Source organism: Diceros bicornis, chromosome 11 (genome assembly GCF_020826845.1).
Source record: "Diceros bicornis minor isolate mBicDic1 chromosome 11, mDicBic1.mat.cur, whole genome shotgun sequence".
NCBI classification, from domain to species: Eukaryota; Metazoa; Chordata; class Mammalia; order Perissodactyla; family Rhinocerotidae; genus Diceros; species Diceros bicornis.
The window spans coordinates 32,254,142-32,275,559 of NC_080750.1; the positions used below are offsets into that span (position 1 = coordinate 32,254,142).

The window sequence follows — 21,418 nt, forward strand, 5'->3', positions numbered from 1 at the left end:
CAACAATTCTGCTCACACACTCCAGCTGTGTAAATGAGTCCACTACTTTCAGCTCTGGCTCTCCACTGATGCCAAGTATTTCTTCATATAGAAAATGCATTTCTGACCATACAATAGGCTCAACTCAACAATAAAAACTATCTAAAATCTATTATAAGTTCTTTTTAAAGAGACTCCTGTGTGTATTCTCTTCATTTTTTTTTTTCACTGTTTTTGCCAAGACAATTGCTAAAAATATCATGTAACAGATTCTCCTAAGAGAAAAGTAGTAGAGACATTTTGGATCACATCATGGTCTTGCAGTGACTTAATAAGGGCAATGTTCTAAGCTGGTCCAGATATTGATACATTCCCCTTGAGGTCTACTCCCTAAGGAGAACACAGGGGCAAAAAGTAAATGATAGATTTTTTTTTCCCCCCAAATTGCAGCACAACTCAAATTTCTATAGTTTCTCCCAGACACTGTAACAGGGCCTCTTTAACAAGGTAATGTGCCAACTGCTTGTCCATGGGATTCAGTAATCATGAAAGTCAAGCTGTACGGAGTCTGAATTATCAAAGTAAAGATGCCAAAGAAATGTTCAACAAAAACAAAACATGTAGACAATATATAAAAAAGATGGCTGTTCAAGCAACTTGGGGCAGAAAAGGCAAACCAGAGAGACATCACAGGGATGATTTCTCTTTTTTGTGTGTGTGTGTTAGGGATATCAGTGGTTTGGACAAGGAAATTTGGAAATTTGGATTCAGGGTCAAGAGGATCATCAAAAAGCCAAACACTTTCTCATCAGATTGTCTTTAACATACTTCCCCAGAGGAAGCTCATCTGTGATTACCCTCATGCACTTTCTTGCTTTCAGGAGGTTGTAGAAATCACATATTTAAATGGAATCTGACTTTACTGGCTTCAAGCCTTATGAAATCATTATTTTAATGCACTGCAGATTCTTGTAGAGAATCTGTTCATTCCGTAGCTTTTAATTACGCAGTTGTTTAACAGTTTAATTATTCAGCTGAATGTACATACATTGCCTATTCTCCAAATACTACTGTTATACTTACTAAAGATAAGTCTGTGTAATCGAATTCGATACTGACACTCCCTCATTTGTATCTGAAATATCTTAGATTTATATACATCTTAAATGTAGGTCGGCTCTTTTTAAGATTGGATGAGAACTGAAAAACCTAAATAGAAATCACCAAACCACTTTCCTAAGCATGGCTCTAGAAAAGAGGTGGTAAGAAAACATGAGAGGAGCTCAGAAAAGAGAGCAAAGAGGTATCGCTTTACAAATAATAAAGATGAAACAAATTATTAAAAAAATAAACTCCCAAGAAATTTTTAGTTACTTTTCTCTAGGTTTGTTATAAAATCTAAATTATGTTATTGTTTGCGTTGTTTTTAAAGCAAAGAAAAAAAAGGAATAGGATATAAGTTGAGCTGGACAAAGTGCTGCTTCCCTAGTCTAACCAAACCCACAAGCTCTTCGCCCTGCATCTTCAATCCAAGGCCAAGTATAAGAAAAACTATTACAGATGTCAGAACAAAACATAAAAGTAGTATTTGCCAGCATTTAGTCTCCAATTGGTGAGTTTAGTGTGTAGAATTTGGATTTTAGATTTTGGGTGGTCAGAAAAATGATTTGCTCCATTTATGCTAGTTTGAATGATTTGCTCTATTCATTCTAGTTCCGTCATTAAAGAAAAGGACTCAACTAGAAAAGGTAGAATCAGGCTCATATTTCATGCTGAGCAACTTGGAACAACCTGTAGTTCACTGAACTTAAGTTGGTTCTTGCCAATTTGCCTCTGTTCCAGGCATTTCCTGCACCTCAAAGGAACACCCTTCTTTCCTGGCTATATATAGGTAATCATCCTATAAACTCAGCTCAGCTAGCACCTCCTCCAGGAAGCCTTCCTTGGCTTCCACTCCCTCTCTCCCTACAAATGGCTCCCCTTTGAACTTCCCATCTTCATCTCTATCATGGTTCTTACCAGTTGTGCTACAATTGTCTGCTTACTGTTCCTGTCCCACATTAGAATGTGAACTTTGTGAAGGCCAGGACACTGCTATTTTCCTTGTCTTCATTTTATCTCCGACACCTAGCAGACTGCCCAGTAAACGCAAACATTCCACAGTGATGAGCTTAGACCTTGCAACCTCAGATGTTTCCCATCATTACTTTCCCAAGATGAGAACTGTTAGAGCAACTTCTCTGTGTAAATTGAGAAGGGGAAATGAAGAAGGAAGGATAGCAGAAAAAATCTCATGTCAAAGGAGAGCACAGGTATCAGGATGGAGGAAGGAAAAACCATAATCGAGAGAAAGGCTTCCTCAAAATGTGAACTTTTTGACTATATCATCTCCTTGCCTTTATTTTTCTTCTAATTTACTAAGCTGAGCAGTGGAGGAGGCAGTGGACTTATCACAGAAAGATAGTTGAAGCATTTAAAGGTATCTAAGAGATTATTCCATTGATTATTAGATAGCGAAATTCACTCTTCCATTTGAAGCTACTTAACATCCTAAATATATTAGTACACGGTAATGAAAGGATACGGAATTTCAAAACAGCAGGTTAATGGCCTCCATCACATTTGTTAAAACAGCAAAGGGCAAAGAAATCTGGTGAGTAAATATAAAAGATCAAGGGCTAATGTCATAGGCCAAAATGACCCTTAATTTTACATATCATAGAGTTATAAATACAAGGGAAGAATCTATTTAAACTAGTATGGAGAAAACACAACAGAGATATCTTTGTTAATATAAAATGATGTCATCTAAAAGGTAGTAGATTTAGTACCTCATGAATGAAAGAGAAAAAGGGAAAAAACTGGGGATTTGCCTTTTGGCTGGAATTCATCAGGACTCAAAATGAGTATAGAGGAAAATATTTTTGACAATCTCTTCAAATATTCTGAGTCATGCATTGCTTTGGGTGGGGGTGGTAGTGAGGAGAATGTTACTCCAATATTTAACTAAGTTGTGTGGTACTGTGAAAGGCATTTAAAATCCATGGTGCCTCATGAGGCAGAAAACATTTAAAAGTGAGAATTTGGGAGTAGTTTTTAAGGAAAGTAATAAATTATTTTATTTCAAAATTAATTAAATTTCAACATTTTTCTCATGGAGAGAATAACAATGCAGTTTTCTGTTACCTGCTGCATCAGGTCAAATGATAAGATACACATGTTACCAGCCATTTGACAAACATTTATTGAGTTCCTATTGTACTCTGGTCCTGGAGATAGAGGAAGAACTAAGCAGCGATCCTTCTTCTTAAATAGCTTATCATCTAGCATCATCCGCAAAACAACTATAGTGGATGGCTTAACCCTACTTTGGGAAAAGAATCAAAGATACAGTGACCTATTTTGAGAAAAAGTTTGATTCATCTGTGAAGCAAGAAGTACAAACACTAATAAATTCTCCAAATAGGAGGGGCACTGCCTGTATTTAGGGTTGCCAGCAGTGCCGTCCCCTTGTCTTTGTTTAGAGTCCAACTTACACAGTCTTGGAAATCATTGCCGTCAGATATACCCTCTGTGAATATGATGGACAGTACACATGTTGATATACAGCATTCAAGTGGTCTTGAAAGAATATAAAAGATAATCTCACGACTCAGGAAGTATGGAATTCAACTGAGGAAGATGCTGTATCAGATGGAATGCTTGTTGATGAAGGAAACTCACTCAAAATGTGAACATAATAGCAAACTTTGTGACAGGGCCCATTAGCTCCTCAGATTTGGCACAGCAATGTAAGGGTCTATGGGCTGAAGGACTCTGTCGCATTACAGAAAGAATTGTCTTCCTGATCGAATATTAAGAAGGTATATTTGTGGTCAGGCTTATTACATATAAATAACACCCGAGAAAGACAACTGTAAATGACAACATTTGATATGTGACAACAACGAATTGATATGTGACCCCATGTGAAACTAATTAAAATGAATACTTTTATGGAATATTTCTACAAAGAAGGAAAACATGCAAAAGCTAAGCTATGCTATATCGGCTTCAAACATTTGAGAGCCAAAAAGGAAGTCAAAGGCTGTCCAGGTTAATTTGATCATTTTAAAAGAACTGATGTCCAAAGAGGCTGACCTGTCTAGCAGGGTCACACTGCTGGTTGGCAAATCCAGGCTCTGAACCAGTTCTTCTGACAGTTCGTCCTGTCCTCTTCTATTAAGACCACAAGAGCCCAATTGTAATTGTTCTGCTGCAGGCAAGGGGCCTCGGTTGATGTGACTTAGCAGGAAATGTGGCAGACCTGACTCTCTGCACTTCTCAATGGTCAAAATTAACTTCCCCTACTCTCTAGTCCCCCAACAACAAATAGTTTTAAGCATTCTTACTACCATTTTGCTTAAATGAATAAGCAAATAACTAAAGAGATAAATTTACTGTTTTAACAACTTTATTCTGTGAAGTATACAATTAGAAAGTCAAACTAAATAAGAACTTTACATCTCTAATACTTACAACGTCTTCTAGCATGTCTTGTTTCACAGAATATAAAATCCAACGGCTAAAAGGAATTTGTTTTCCATGTAGGGAAGGTTCTTATATATCTTTCTTATGGGCTTGTAAATTCTGTCCCTACTCCTCTTCCTCATCCGTTCTCTCCTTCTGCCCTCAATCCCCAGATTCCCAACATACACATTCAACTTGCAAGGCAAACAGGACATAAAAAAGGTGAGACCTTAGGGGGAAGAACTTTTTCTTTTTAGTCTTACAATAGATAAGTGAATTTCCTGAATTATAAATTAAACCTCTAGAGATATAAATAGAATAGCAAAGAGCTGCTATGAAATATGACATTCTCATCCACTCACTCAATAAGTACTTCATAACTCACTTGAGGCTGGCAAGTTCTATATAATACATTAATACAAAGACTTGAGAAGAATGTCAATAGCTCCCTTTGCCTACAGATTTTTTTTTAAAATATCACATGGGACTATAATAGATTAATTCCAAAGTTGCTGAATTTAGATAGATAAATAAATAGAACAAAAGACAAAGGTGCACCCAGGCCAAATTCATACATACAGGTATATTCTATACCAGCACAACACGCTTTTACATTTTGAACAGAAACATTTCATATACAGTACTTAGCTGTATTAAAAAAAAACTTTTTTTAAATCTGGCTTTTATAAGATTTGCTGTCACTTAGCCTTGTCTTTCCCAAATATAAGAAGACTCAAAGAAAATATTTGTGGCAAATATCCTAGGTTCTAAGTGCTCCTCCAGATTGCCTGGACTAAGTTCATTGAGAAATATCTTCAGAACTAAGTGGAATATCACCACCAAAACTGTCACCTCCATGAAAGAAGAAAAGCAGTAATCAATCATCTTTCACTCCACTAAGTCCATTTGAATTGCAGAATGTAGCTTCTATCAATTTCACGTCAGTTGTTTTTGTCATATTATAATTCACACATTAGGAACAGTCCCTAGTAATACGGAAGAGTTAGTGCACTTCCAAGACTCATGCCTTACAGATTTTATGGCTCAGTATTAGGAGGTGCAGATTTATTTTTCACTATGTTCCCTCTGTCTCTTAGTCCTCAGGTAATATATTTTCTTACTTAGAGAGCCATTTTTCTCTTTCTCTTTGAAATTTACATTAAACCAATCAGTATTTTAAAATGGCATTTCCTTTGGCGTGCATAAAAAATTACAGGGTTCACATGAGTGAATCATTAAAAAATTATCTTATAATTATAGTGTGGATGATTGTAGTGACAACCTGATTCGTTCAAACTGTATATAACATGAACTTAATCTCCCACACTTGATTTTATTTCTCAAAATTGACCTTTAGTAAATTAAATAGATAATCTGGATATATGAAAGTAAAGAACTAAAGTTTTGGTCAACTTTCAGGTGGAAAAATGAATGTGAGGAGGGCTCTTTGAGGATACATTAGATATTTTAACCACACTGATAGCTTATCAGGTATTTGATGGTACACGGCTGGTCTAGCTGTCTGGGTAGAGGCTTCACTGTTTAATGCACATCCCTTCCTATATTGCATCCTTCATAAAATTTTTTAAAAACATGTCATTTGGTCATAGGTTGAGAAGTAGCTGCTCTTTTTTTGGTATAATCCCTCATTCTGTATAGTTAATGGATTTTTTATTGTTGTTATATTTTATTTTGAGTTCTCTGTATGTATAAGCACAGTCAAAGGGACGCCTTCTCTTTATCCATTTTGTATTATTAGTGGCTTCCTGCAGGGAAAAACTGTTAATTGTTTAGGGGTTATGTATTAGCAAGCCTTTGAAGTTTGGCATCATTCATTAAGCTGATTGTTATGCTGTGTCATTGTTTAAATGTACAACATGGCAGAGCTAGAAAAATATTAAGGCTTATTCTATTTTTACAACAACTTGTTAATTAACGGCTTTTTAGTAATAGCACGCCCTAGAAATGAAAATCGAAGGCCTTGGGATCAAAACTGGATTTAAATTCTGGACCTGCTATTTGCTAAGTAGGTGACCTTGACTAATTTCCTCATCCGTAAAATGGGGATGATAGTGCCTTCTTCATAGCACACGTCAGAAAACAAGGTAAGGCAAAGCATCTAAGGCATTTAGCATATTGTCTCTCACTATAATAGTCATTATTTACTATTGTAATTAATGATAACATAATTTACATTATCATTCAAAGATTACTTTTATAATTTACATATACATATTATCACATTTTTTTAACTGTACTATATGTCTCTCAATTTTATCTACGAGGTCATCATTTAACACACTGTTTAGGGCCTTGGTGAAATTCAAATACATTACTATAAGTAACAGTATAGACATACACACCCAGGAATGTACAAATGTGTGTATGAGTTTTTCCTAATGAATCCATATACCTACTGTCTTAACAACTTTTTTGAGTTCTATAATTAGAAAGGCAAACTAAATAAGAGCTTCACATTTCTAATCCTTACTCTGTCTTCTAATATGTCTTGTTTCATATAACACAAAATTCAATAGCTAAAAGGAATTTGTTTTGCCTTGTAGCCAAGGCATTCATATATCTTTCTTACGGAATTGTCAAGTCTACCCCCACTCTGCTGCCTCCTCGTGATTACCAATTCATTTACTAAGTGCTCACAAATGATCCTGTAAGAATGCTGCCTAGATTCAGGACTGAGTTCACAGCAAATTAACATTTAGGTTCATATGAAACTAACATAAGTTTCCAGACCCGAGGTACATACCTGCATTCAAAAAGGGTAAGCTATCTTTCCCGCTCACGATTTCTGGGGCTGTACATTCACATACCAGTGCACACTAGGAAAGGAAAAAAGAAAACATATTTGAATATAATCAAAATAAGAAATGAAACTCTTTTATTTTTGTTTGCAAAAATAAGGCTACGCACATGGTCTCAAAAAGTTTTGAACAAGACATGTTTGTAAAACTATTTTCAGCTTTATCTTCACTATGAAGCTTGTTTAACTTGTGATTATTTACTTACATTTATATATAATATGATGGTATTATATTATTATAGACTACATTTCAGTTCTAGTTAAAGATGACTTAGGAAAGAAAGTAATAAATGAAAAAGGATAGACCCCAACATGCTAGAGAGATGTTCCGAGCACAGCAAATCACATTTGACAAGCTGAATGGGTTTCTATTTCTGTCATTTGGGATAATTTTGGATCAAAAAAAGCAAATTATTTTTTTAGATTTTAAGTAAAGTCAACTTTAAAGATAAAATTTGCCATTGCATCTAATTACACAGGGCAAAAGGAGATTTTTGTCTTCAGCAAAACAATGCAAACACTTGCTCATAAAGTATAAGGACAATTTATAAATAAGATGACCACTGATCTATAAATAAGCAATTTATAAGTAAGCTGATCCAGAGATCATGGGTCTATTAATCCAGGATTAATAGACTAAGCTCATGAGCCTTTATAGAATCGACACTTCTCTGGACAGAAAGAGAGAAGAGACACAGAGAAGCACACTGCCATGTTCCTAGTGAGCGAGCCATGAGTGGGAGACAATATCCCAGGCAATCTATCTCTAAGTGTGGGACTCTCCTTCAGCTTCCCAGGAAACTGTAATTAACAGAGAAGCGAAACTTTTCTGACCCCAGGAGGTTGACAAGAGATCTATTTTCACGCAGAGAAACGCCAGCATTTGTTTCTTCAAATGAGTTACCTTCTATCTCTAGCCAAAAGAAAGAGGAGAGCCAGGAGAAGGAGGAGAGTAATTTTTCAGAGCAAATATATCAGACATAAACCAATACGTGCAAATAAAAACAAAACTAACAAATGAAAACCCAGAAAGCTCTTTTGACGAGAAGTTCTAAGGGAAACTGCCGTGCTTCCGTAGCACACATAGCTTTGCTCAAGACACTCCACAGGCTCAGACCACCCTCCCCAGGATGGTGTATCAGAATTGCTTGGGCTATTTCCTTACTGTCCTAACTCTCTGTCTCCCTCCACGCCTCCTCCTCCAGGCACTGGCCCCCTTTGAGAATCATGTCACTGAGGTCACTGCTATGATGGAATGTATATGCCCCTCAAGCATTTTGAGAAGAAGGACAAGTACCTTAAAACATTGATTTAAATGTTACATTCTGTATTCTTACAGTCCACTAATTCTCCTTCTATCATAACATTCATCACATTACTCAGGAAATTTCTTGATGGAAAAAAAATGTGCTTTCATAATCTCTTTAGTGCTTATATTTAGATCCTAGTTCACTGAAAGAATGAATAACTGCAAACAGCTCTTAAAATTTTACATTCTCTAAATCATTTTCCTGATCAACCAGAAGTCAGAAGTGATCCTTTCTTTTAATCCACACCTATTTTGGAAATTCACTTTTGAAATCACTAGAGCAATATGCAATGATGCTTGAACATATTGAAAATATGTCTTTATTTCTCTGATTTCCGATATTTCCACTACTTCTTTCAGCCTACATAGGGCTGTTAAAATAATCTTTTGTAAACATTATATTCATCATATCAATGTTCTGCTCTAGAATGTATAATGGTTATTTACCGTCCAATCAAATCCAGTATTCTCAGACTGGTCTTCAAAGACTTTCATGATTTGTCCCTGACATCTTTCCACATAATAACTAGGATACAGTTATGAGCCATCCTCCATTCCAAAAGAGGATCATCCTCTACAATATAACATATAGGAATGGTTTAGATTGAACCCTTTGGGTGAAGAAGTCCATAATTCATAGGGACCAAGCTCTTATCCTGAGAACTGCTTTCCTCTATGGAAGCAGCCCTGCCTCTTTGTAATGAAGACAACTTGCTGTTTCCTAACAGAAGGCCTGTATTATTTTACCAAATGGATAAAGAAATATGACTTTCATACATTCATATCTTCCATCCACATTGGAAGGCAGATATTTAGGACAATTTTAACCTAATCACATTCTTATTTTGCAATTGTATTGTATTTTAAAGCTCTACTATTCAGAATGCTCTCAAGATTTAAATCCATGGCATACAAACAGAAAATATCCAAAAAGTATTTACTAAATTAACTAATATTTTCATCTTGGACTCGGTAGTTATTTTCTTCAATTGTTTCCTGAGTGTACCTTCTGTGTCACTATTTAGATTGAAATTTTTTTGAAGCTAAGAACTGTAAGTCTTATTTCCTTAGCCCATTTTATTTAATTTTTTACAACTGACCCTAGAATCGTTTTTACATGTGCTAGCTGCTACAGAGAATGCAAAGATTAAAATAATGTGGAATTTTTGCTTAAGGAGACTCAAGCCATATATACTGTTCATTGCTGTCATTATGATGGATATTTACAGCATTACACACTTATATGATGTGTGCTCTCAATGTAATGACTTCACATTTGTGATTTTGAGCAGAATGTTTGTTATAAACATCCCATGCTTTTTATACTACATGTAGCACCGTGAACCTATTGATTTTCAGGAATACTATAAAAAGTGTCATTTGATGATAAGTGTGGCCAAGGAGAAGAAACAGAAGACATGTAAAATTCTTGGAGCTTAATGATTTTGAATATCAACCAGCATATCAATTTGTCAGGCATTGGGCTAGAAAATTAGCAATTGTAAGAACAATGATCATAAAGTTCTGTATGAATCCATCAAAGACCAATACTTCTTGGCAAAGCACTTTCACATCTGTTAGTTTATTCCTTAAATCATGGTTCTCAAAGTTGGGTCTGGAGTCTCCTGGAAGTCCCTGATAACTTTTGTCTTTGCATCCTCTGTAGCATCTAGAACAGGGTGAAGACAAAATTATTTTCATAATAATACTAAAATATTATTTAACTGTTTCCATCTCTTTCTCTTACAAGCATATAGTGGAATTTTCCAGAGGCTATATGACATAATCATTTGATGGCTAATGGTATGTGTGCTTGTGTAACCTTCTGTTTTAAACATTTCTCATTGAATTTCTAATATGATAACTGTCTATATATATAAACCAGAACAGCAAAATCTCTAATATACTAAATATCAATAGATAAAATCCACATCAATATAAATTTTAAGAGTGTAAAATATGAGAATTGTTATGCTTTTGTGATCTCAGTCTCATGATTTAAATACCACCCAAATACCATCTGATGACTCACAAATATATAATTCTAGCTTGAACATCTCATCTGAATTCCACACTCAAACCTCCAACTGCTTACGCACATCTACATTTGCATGTCTAAGAGGAATTTCAGACTTAACATCTCAGAATTTCCTGTCCTCCTTCAGCTGCTTCTCTCAGTTTTCCTTTTCACAACACATGGTAATTCTACTCTTTGGCTATCCTTTGCACCTGGAGTCTGCCCCCATTTTACTTTCTCCATCGATACCACCCTGATCCAACTCATCTTCCTTTCTACCCTGAATCTTGCAATAACCAGGCTCTATTCTTCTGTTCTTGTCTCCTTTCAGGCCTTACTCAACACAGCAGCCAGAATGGTCCTCTCAAAACATGAATCAGATAATTTTAGACTATACTCAAAAATCCTCAACTGTCTTTATGTTTAGCTCAGAGTCTAATGGCCTAGAAGGGAGTACACAATCTGTCTTCCCTGTCCCATGAACTTCTGTCCTCAACTCCTACCACTCTCCTCCTCAACCCCTCAGTTCCAGTGACACTGGGCTCCTTGCTGTTCTCTTAACACAACAAGCATGTTGTCACCTCAGGGCCTTTGCTCTTACTATTCACTCTACCCAGAATTCTTGTTCCTCTCAGATATCCACATCTTGCTCCACATTATTTCTTGTATGTTTCAGCTCAAATATCATGTTATGAGTGAATCTATCCTTGACTATCCAGTATAAAATGACCACAGCCCAGCACTCGCTAGACTCCAGCACTTCCTGTCTTTTTTTTATAGCATATATCACCATCTGATCAACAACATATTACTTGTTTATTTTCTATTACGTACTTCCCCAGAAAGCAGCATCTGCGTCTATTTGGTTCATTGCTGAATACCCAGAACCTAGGAGAATGCCTAGAACATAGAAGGCAGTATTGTTTGATAAATAAATGATGAACATTATATGCCTGCAAATATCCTACAAGGTAAGTAAGGCCAGTCATATTATTTTCAATTTTATATTTAGGGAAAATAAAGAGATGGAACATTTTGAGACAGGTCTTTAGTGACCCAAGGACTCAATCTCTTCCCTGACCACGGCTGATGAAAGTCCACTTAAACACCACTTCAAAGTATGGAGGCAAAATAACAAGAAAAGGGCTTCAGGTCATCAAAACACTAGTTAGATTGGGTTCATAGTCAAAAGGAAATATATTACAACTCCATTTATACCATCTTTGCCACTGTCATAAATAATTAAGGCATTTTCCTTCCTTTTGTAGAAATCTCCACCACTTTGATCATTAGTACTGTGCTACATTCAAACATAATATAGACATTAAACAAAAGGAAGAGACAAGGTAGGAGCTGACCTGAACTCAGCCCCTGCAAAGCCTCACTGGAGGATGCCTCTTACCAACCCTTCTGCCCTGACAAGAAGAGGCATCTCCGTGCAGGGCAAAGGGGAGGATGGTGGCTGTATCAGTTCATCTTGCTGGCTGTTATTTACATGGGTTTTCTCATCTATCACCTGATTAGATGATTTTGCTTCCTAATTCTCCTTTCCCTAGTAGCATTTTTTCTTGACTACTTACTTCAAAGGTTGTTTTTTAAAAATTTCTTCATAATCCTATACTCTTCACTACATCCTTTTTCTAGGCTTTATTTATTGACCAATCAGTTTGTATAGCATTATATGCAGCCAAATATTTCCCTTCTAGGAGACAATTTTAGATTTTATTTCTTCAAAGTAAAATTGACTTCATTTATTCATTCATTCATTTTTCCTGTGTCAGGCTCTGTTCTAGGCACTGGGAGCAAAGGAGAGAACAAAACAGGCAAATATCTTTCTCTCATGAAGTTTAATTTTAGTGAGAGAAATAGACAACAAATGAGATAAATAAATAAAATGTACATGACATTAGACAGTGATTAGTACTAAGGATAAAAATAACGCAGAGAAGGGAGATAGAAAGTTTGGCGTAGACACTACAATTTTAGATACAATGGCAGAGGAGGCTTCAATGAGAAGGTGACATTTTGCATAAAGACCAGAAGGAAGTAAGAGAGTGAGCACACAGTTACTTGGGAAAATGGTTCAAAGGTAGGTTGATTAACAAAGTGCAAGGACCTGAGTTGGAAATGTACCTGGAATATTAAATGAATAGCAAAGAAGATAATGTAGCTGGATTGAAGTGAGTAATAAAAAAGGAGTAGAGGATGAGGTGAAGGAAGTAATGGGGACCAACACTTGTAAGACTTTAAGTTAGGTCACTGAAAGGATTTGGGTTTATATTTTCAGGGAGCTGAGAAACCACTGGAGGAATGACATGTTCTGCGTTACATTTTAACAAGAGCTCTGCTGAGAACAGACTATGATGGGGGTGGGGGGCCTGGGGAGGAGGAAGGAGGGAATCAGGGAGACATTTAAGAGACTATTGTAAAAATCTAGGTGACAGACAATGTTGGTAACAGTGAAGGGGTCAAAAGTCGTCAGATTCTGGATTTATTCGGAAGTCAGAATCAACAGGATTTGCTGACGTATTGACTGTGAGTATTAGAGGAAGAAAGGAGTCAAAGATGATCCAAAATTAAAAAAACAAAAAAGTTTGAAAACCTAATGAAATATTTCACCTAATATATTAGTTTTGTAAAAGGACTATATTAGTATTTCTTTTGTGAATTTTCCTTTCTACTGCTATGTGATTTTAAGACTTTGTTGTCTATTTCTACGTGTGTATACATCAAAATTTGGACCAGTGTAATATGGGGAATGAACCTTGACACAATCTTTCCTTGATGAGAAATATATAATAATAATATGACTTGAGGAAATAAGCAAGTAAATATATGTGAAAGGAAAGAGTCCAAATTTTCATTTATATTTTATTCCACGTTCTAGAGGTTATGTAAGATTTAAGATTAAAATGTAGTTTTTATATCAGGAGTATTGTTATAAACTGAAGTGTGTTCCTCGAAATTCAAATGTTGAACCCCCAATGCCCAATGTGACTGTATTTGGAGATAGGGCCTTTATGGAGGTACTTAAGGTCAAATGAGGTCACACGAGTGGGGCCCTAATCCTATAGGGCTGGTGTCCTTTCAAGATGAGGAAGACACGCCAGAGCTCTCTCTCTCTCTCTCTCTCTCTCTATCATGTGTGCCAAGGAAAGGCCAGGTGAAGACACAGCAAGAAGTCTGCCAGCCAGGATGAGAGCTCTCCCCAGGAACTAAATCATCTGACACCTTGATCTAGGACTTCCTAGCCTTTTAGAATTGTAAGAAAATAAATTTCTGTTATTTTAGCCACTCCATCTTTGGTATTTTATCACGGCAGCCCAAGCTGGTGAACGCAGGTATTAATCATTTATCTGCTTGAGTATACATGAAAGAGAACACGGGCCACTCACCCCCATGATTATCATGCTAAGAGTAATTGCATTTCTTTCTCTCCCATTCATGCGAACCGGTGAGAGAGATATTATTTTAGGGATAACCACTATTTCAGTTACTTTGTCTTTTCATATGTTTCAATCAATCACTAACTTCAGGATATAGATCATTGCTAGTAGCAGATTGCATTAATACACTTCATAGAAATTTTGATTTAGCAGATCTGCAAAAGGGTTCCTGCATTTGCATTTCTAACAAACACTCCAGATGATTCTGATCACACTTTGAAAAACACTGAGATAGTTATTTCTACATAATTCTTCTAAATATCACACATAGTGGACCTTACTACATGTTCGTCACTCAATCATGAATATCCCTAGGGATTGCCAACAGAGTTTATAGTAACTTTGTAAAGAAAATTCACAAAAGGTCAAGGTTTACTGAGGATCCTGACAGGACGGAGCTAACGCCAACAATGCTTGTTGTGTTTACCACGTTAGTCAACTTACCACTCGTACACAGTACACGCTGACACTGCCACCTCCTATTTCTAGAACAGCTCAATTAAGGCTTTTTTAAGTAGGATGGACTTTGGTGGAGCATATTCCTGGCTATCAAGTTCTCCATTTATGAAAAGAACATGATTCAATTTGCACTACCTCATAACAGTCACATAGCAAAGGAGTCAAGGGATGGGCAAGCTTTGAGGAAAATAGAGAGGTGGCTAATAATAGGGTCAGAGGCAGGGAAGGTAGCCCTACTTTGACACGGGAGGTGTTTCTGCTACTGGTCTCCTGGCACACTGCCATAGGTCCAGGCACAATTATCTGCCTATTTCTGCTCTCCGTCCCTGTTTAGCCTCCAAACCCTCCCTCCTCAATCTTGATACAAGCATTCATGTGGTGGTGACTAATATGAGTCTTATATAGAACTCCAAAGGAAACAGGATTGAATGAAGGGACCTAGCCACAAGACAGGAGTCTTGAATATACAAACCCTAATAGGATCTGCTGCAAAACTTCACCAGGGCCCTGACATTTGCAAGCAACATGGTTCAAACTTTGGGCCTCCTTACAATACTTTCATAATATGTTCCAGGGGAGTGTAGGGGAACACAGAAGAATAAAGCTTGGGGCATCAGACATGACCCTAAACCCCAGCTTATTCTGGGGCAAGAACAATATGTTTTTGAAAGGTAGTCTTAGATTTTTTTGTGAAGGTAATGATTTGTTAAGTGTTAGATAAACACCACCTCTCATGTAAATATTTCCTCAGTATCAAAAATCATACATGCTCCCAGATAAGGGACACTAAGCCAGAAATTAAGTCACAATAGGCCTTCTCATTAAACAATGCTCATTTATGAAAAGGTAGAAATTATAGTGTATACACAAGCTCATTTTCCTGAAAAAAACTATTAGCAGTTTTGAAGTCTGTCCCCTGTGCCTCAATAAAATAGGCAATTGAATTCCTAAGATAGGAATTTAGACTAATACTTGCATCAAGTTTCTCTGTCTTAGAGAATAGAAAGTAAAAATCCTGGACACGTATTTATATGCAGTGGGGCCTTTATCCCAGGCTTCAAGGAAGCTGTTTTGCCTCCAGCCGGCATTACCCCTCCTCCAGAGCTGTCCCTCTTCTCTATACTATTTCCTGCTTCTCTCTCTGCAATTTCATAAGGCACAAAGTCATTAAATGTGCCCTCTTTCACATTCACAAAAATGAAATCCAAATTCAAATTGCATCTCTTTCCAAAGAGAAGCTGGTTTAGAATAGAGAAGTGGTTATTTTTGGCAATAGCCCTCCTAGAATCTTCTGTGCATCTCAAGTAGGGTTAATTACGGCAAATGCAAGTGATCAATACTTTTGTTCCAACTGAGAAGACACAGTGTCAACAGGGGAGCCGGCAGTGAAGAAGAAGGTGCCTCTGAATGGCCATGGCTTTGCATAGTTCCATGCAAACAGGCCCTCTGGTTCAGAGGATGAAACACACTTAACGGTATTCCAATTCCAAAGCTGATTTCTCATTTAGCTTTTGAATAATGAGATTTCGTTACACAGAGGTATTGGTGATTCAGGCATCTGGCAGAGCTGATCATTTCTAATTTAATTTGTGCAATGAGCTGACTGAGACCCTACCTTTTGTCCCTTCACATCTTTCGTGATGTGGTCGGCTTCCCCATCCTCAATCTCCCCCATCTTCACGACACTGACTTCTATGGTGCCAACAACTTTACCACCATCTGAAGTTCTGCAACCAAAAATAAATGAAATGGAAAGGTAAGAATCTTCTCTCTCCTTAAAGTATGTTCAAACATGTTTGTTTCTGAAAACCACTAACATTGCTATTTACCTTCATTGGTTTTAATTAAACAAATCTGCTTAAAACACATCAAAATATATTAATAGTGTTGATATTGTTTTTAATTTCAAAAGAAAATTAACTATGAATTTGTGCGGGAAGTGCACGGACTGTCAAAAATGAGCTCATGAAGGCGAAACCTCCTCAAGGCTCTCAGAAGTAGCTGCAAGTATCATGGATCCAGGCCCTGCTTGGCAACTCCACATCTCTACAACGACAAACCATGGCTCCTCTATATCAATTGCAAAGGATATTGTGCACATGTATTACCGAAACTACAGCTGAATAAAATAGAAAAGAGTATAAACATCCTCATATTCCTCTTTGACCAGGCTATTGGCTACAACATCTGATTTTGTACCTTTTCCCTAACATCATTTTTCTAAGAGACTAGGTAAAGAAGATTCTCTCCCAGCAAACATAAGAAAGTAAAGGTACACGCAGAACAGAAATTAACCATAGACATCATTTAACACAACCCATGAATTTTTTAGATAAAGAAACCGAGACTCAAAAAGATGTAAAGATTCGTCTAAGGTAACAAAGTGGCAACACCACAAACCCAGGTTTCTATCTTCTTCAAGTCTGTTGGTCATTGAACAACTCTTCTCTATTTAACGATGATGACACTTTTATTGTTAAAATTATCATCATCACCCTCTCGGGGCTGCACTCTCAAGATGGGTCTTCATCCTGAGACAGACCAAGAAAAGAAGGAACAATGGTCGTTCCAAAAAGGGCCGCGGCCATGTGCAGCCTATTCGCTGCACCAACAGCGCCGGGTGCGTGCCCAAGGGCAAGGCCATAAAGAAGTTTGTCATTCAAAACATAGTGGAGGCCAAAGCCATCAGGGACATTTCTGAAGCAAGTGTCTTCGACACCTATGTGCCTCCCAAGCTGTATGCGAGACTACATTACTGTGTGAGTTGTGCCATTCACGGCAAGGCAGTCAGGAATTGTTTTCGTGATGCCCGGAAGGACCGAACACCCCTACCCAGATTTAGACTTGCAGGTGCTACCCCACAACCCACCAAAGCCCATGGAGAGAGCTAAGTCGTTAAGGACTGAAGAAAAACTGTCCTCTGGAAAAAAATAAAATGGAAATTATACATTAATAAAAAGAAATATCATCATCATTATTGTCTTCCACATACAAATTTTATGGTTGACAATAATAATGAAAGATAAAAATTAACAATCACCATTCTTTAAGATTCTCTCATTTCTTTCTCTGGGCAACAAAACATACAGAATAAATGGTGCCATCATACCACGGAAACACTGTCACACATAATGATATTTTTCCCTTGAATCTCATTTTGAAAATAGGTAGTAAGCCACCCCATAGGTGTGATATGTTGCTGTAACTTCTATCTAAGCCTAATTGACTAGTATTAATCATGTGACATTTCATTTTTTTTATTTAGTCATGTTCTTTTCTCAAATTTGTTTTTAACTTTAGTCTGAATACAAATGATGTCTTTCAGCTAACCAATTCCTTCTAAATGTCATTATTTTTTTATTAGAGGTGTCATAAAAGAGGAATAGAAAAATTAGTATAAGTAGTTTACCAAAATGCTAATTAAAATAATGAATAAGGTAGATGAAATAGAAACCCAATTATGTTGCTACATCATGGCAAGTTTTTCTCAAAATATAAAAAGAACAAATCAAAACATATCTTTTGAATTATGCTTTTAAAGAAACTGAAACAGGAAAATTCTGATGACATACATATATAATGTCATAATGTAATAAAATAAAGATTATGTACATAGAAAAAGACAAGTGATTTACTTGTTAAATAGTATATTAAGATTTCTTACTAAAATATGAAGTAAAATGCTTCTTGGTGATTTTTAAATCAGTGGAAATCATATTGACTCAATTATTTGAAACTAATATAGAAAACTTAAACATTCATCACAAAGATGTGTATACGAATGACAGTATAATCTATGATTTTGTGAAAAACTATACTAGCTCCAATTCTGGGGTGGTTTTAAAAAATTCATTAGACCATTTTCCCACTTGAAAATGACATAATAACGTCATAAGTCATGATGTGACATATCTCTGCACAATTCCTCAGTACCTGGTAGTTAAATAAAGAGTTTAATAAGAGCTTACTCTCGTTGGCATTACTAAAACAGTTTTTTTTCTAGAGATTTGCAGGCCTTTGTCCCATAAACTGATCATCAGTAACAAAGATAACTTTTTCTTCCCACAGGAAATTGTTTAATAATTTTTGCTTGAGCAAACTGAGCTAGCTTAACTTCTAGGAAGGCAAAGCCTACGTATAATTTTCTAAATTTATTTACTGAACTAAACCAAATAATGCCATAATGATTTGAAGCAGAGGCTAGACTTTTCACAGCCTCTCCCAAGACCGGGTGACAAAATAATATTGCCCTAATGGTAAAAGTGTGAACTCAGGAGTCTGAGCTATCTGCTAGCTGCGTGAACCTTGGGCAAGGAGCTTAACCATGTGAAACTTCCTTTGTAGAATGGAGATGATAATTTTGTTGTGAGGATTAAATTGCAACATGATTTATGTAAAATGCTCAGCACAATGCCTTACACAAAATAAGTGCTTCTTCCTTCTCTCTCTCCTCTTTATCCTACTACTACTACTAGGAGTAGTAGGAATAGCAGTATTACTAGTAATAGTAGTAATAGCAGTAATAGTAGCAGCAGCAGCAGCAGTAGTGGTAGTAGTAATAGTAGCAGTAGTAGTAGCAGTAGCAGCATCAACAGAATTGCTACTGTCATTGTTTTATATTATATTTAATTTGATTTTCTCCAGAAATTTTACTAAAATAGGCATCCAAGACTATAGTAAAAGATTATAGGATCTCATGGCACATGCATTTCAACAGTGATTAAGTGCTTATTCCAGACACAAAGACTTAGTAATAACAGGTGACGTTATGAAGCTTACATTCCTCGCAGTGCAAAGAACACAAGTTTCTAACTAATTACAATGTATAAGTGAACCTTTCAAAGTGTAAAACTAGATGAATAAGCAATGTACTATGGGAGTAAGCTTCTGAACTATAGCTCCATCTATTCCTTTTAAAAAAAGCGCCGGCTACCTTTTAAATAATTTTTATGCCTTTTGGTCTCCTATAGGCTTCCACTTAGTCCCAGATTGGAATCAAAGCAAGGAGCCTGCTTAATCTAGTGACACTAGAGGGATTCTAGAATCATTTTTTTTCTCCAAAACATGAAGCTCTAAGTACCCTAAACATGTTTCCCCAAAACAGACATGAAGCTCCGAGTACCTTAAAACATGCCTCTTCATCTGAGATTTGTGGGAGAGAGAATGAGGAATCCAGGTAAGCTAAAGAACTGAACCCAAGTACCAAAAAACATGGTTCACACTGTCAATGAACCAGAACGTAACATGTGGAAGCAGCTTCCTGGTTGTTCTGTAACAATTTACCACACATCAAGTATGGATATTCAACACTTCTCTTCAATCAGGAGAGTCATGATTGAAATATCTATTTCATGATTCCAAAGGCTATTTCAAAGGTGATTTCATAGAAATTTAGAAAAGATTCCTTCTTAAGTGCTTAATTATGCTTTTAATTTATCACGCATCAGGTTCCGGAGGCTAGCAATTACAGCTTAACCATTATTCATCACCAAAATTCTACTGAATTTTATCTAATGGAAATTCATCATATCTGCATGGAAGATATATTGAAGAGACTTCTGGGCTAGGAATCAAGAAACCCAAGTATGACCTCCTGCTCAGCTGCTAACTAGCTATATGACCAATGCCATATCACTTCAGTTTTCTGGATCTCAGTTTCCTTTACCGCAAAACAGAGAGTTGGTCTCTAAGAGCTATTCTATCATATCAGCACTAGTTACTCCTATGATTCCATCACCTGATTCCATTGTAGGCATCATAGGCCATCATAGGCTGATACAGCCTTGGGAAAAATCTCAGGCACAGTCTAGCCTCTCCTCCTCACTCCCCACCTTCCCATCCAACCTTCCTCCAAAACAAACCAAACAAATGAAATACATGCCAAATCTGGAAAGTAACTTAACACTTATAGTCAAATAATAGGGCTAGTTTTTCCTATAATATCCTATATATATAGTTTGTGTATTTACTGCCATATGGCACTGCATCTCAGTATTTTTACAAGGATACAAATTTGACAGAACCAGAAACAAAAGCAATTTTCATACACTTTCCTAGCAATTTATATGGCAATAAGAACAGGCTGCAATAATAAATAACTATCTCAATCTATATGAAGAAAAAAAAAACCGATGTCATTTCACGGTCTCTTGCCAGGCCACTACCACTGTTTAATGCAGAGATCTGTAAGAGAAGTAAAAAGATGGATAGTTCACGGCCGCTCTAGTATTTTGATCACAACATCAAGTTCCTAATTCCCTCAGCAGAGGCACTTAAATATTTAACCATGCCAACAAGAGGGAAGACAAAGAAGGGCACAATTTCAGCAATACAAATCGACACTCCCTTTTCACTCAGGTTTTCAGCATGCATAATATATTAGTGATTAAGGTTCTTTAAAATCTGCCTTTAAAATAACTCCCCTAATGTTTCCTAATCAAATATTCAATCTCATATGCTGAAACATACAAACATTTTTAGAAGACTGAAGGAAAGTCTTCCAACGAAGGACAACGTAATGATACTCCTTCTCTAAACTTCTTTACCATCTACTGTACCATCCTTAGTAGAGCAAAAAGAAGAAAAACACCTCTGGAAATGTTAAACAGAAACATGTAAATAACTCCTCTATTTTGGAAATGTCACAGAGACACAAACCAACAAATGACTCTGTAAACATCCAGGGGAAAGCCATCATTAGCACCGTCAGTCTTTGTGAATATAAAGTAGTCCTGGTGTTATGCACAGGCATCTTCAGCTGCAGGACATGCCTTGCATTTAAACCGTCTAGACATGTAACTGGGAAATGAAAATCTCACCCAGACAGGAAAATAAACAAAGGCCATAAGTAAACGAATGGAGTTAGTGAGTGAGTGCACCCT

At 36.5% G+C, this 21,418-nt stretch overlaps 1 protein-coding gene and 1 pseudogene across 1 annotated transcript in view; one reads left to right on the top strand and one right to left on the bottom strand.

Moving 5' to 3' along the window:
- Positions 1 to 21,418, bottom strand: part of INPP4B (inositol polyphosphate-4-phosphatase type II B) — a 599,434-nt gene that overhangs the window by 183,756 nt on the left and 394,260 nt on the right. The window contains exons 9-10 of the mRNA XM_058550121.1: positions 16,153 to 16,264; positions 7,253 to 7,325 (exon numbers count right to left, since the gene is read on the bottom strand). Coding sequence (XP_058406104.1) covers positions 7,253 to 7,325; positions 16,153 to 16,264 — 185 coding nt within the window. The remainder of the gene's footprint in view (positions 1 to 7,252; positions 7,326 to 16,152; positions 16,265 to 21,418) is intronic.
- On the top strand, positions 16,857 to 17,471 carry LOC131411595 (small ribosomal subunit protein eS26-like; annotated as a pseudogene).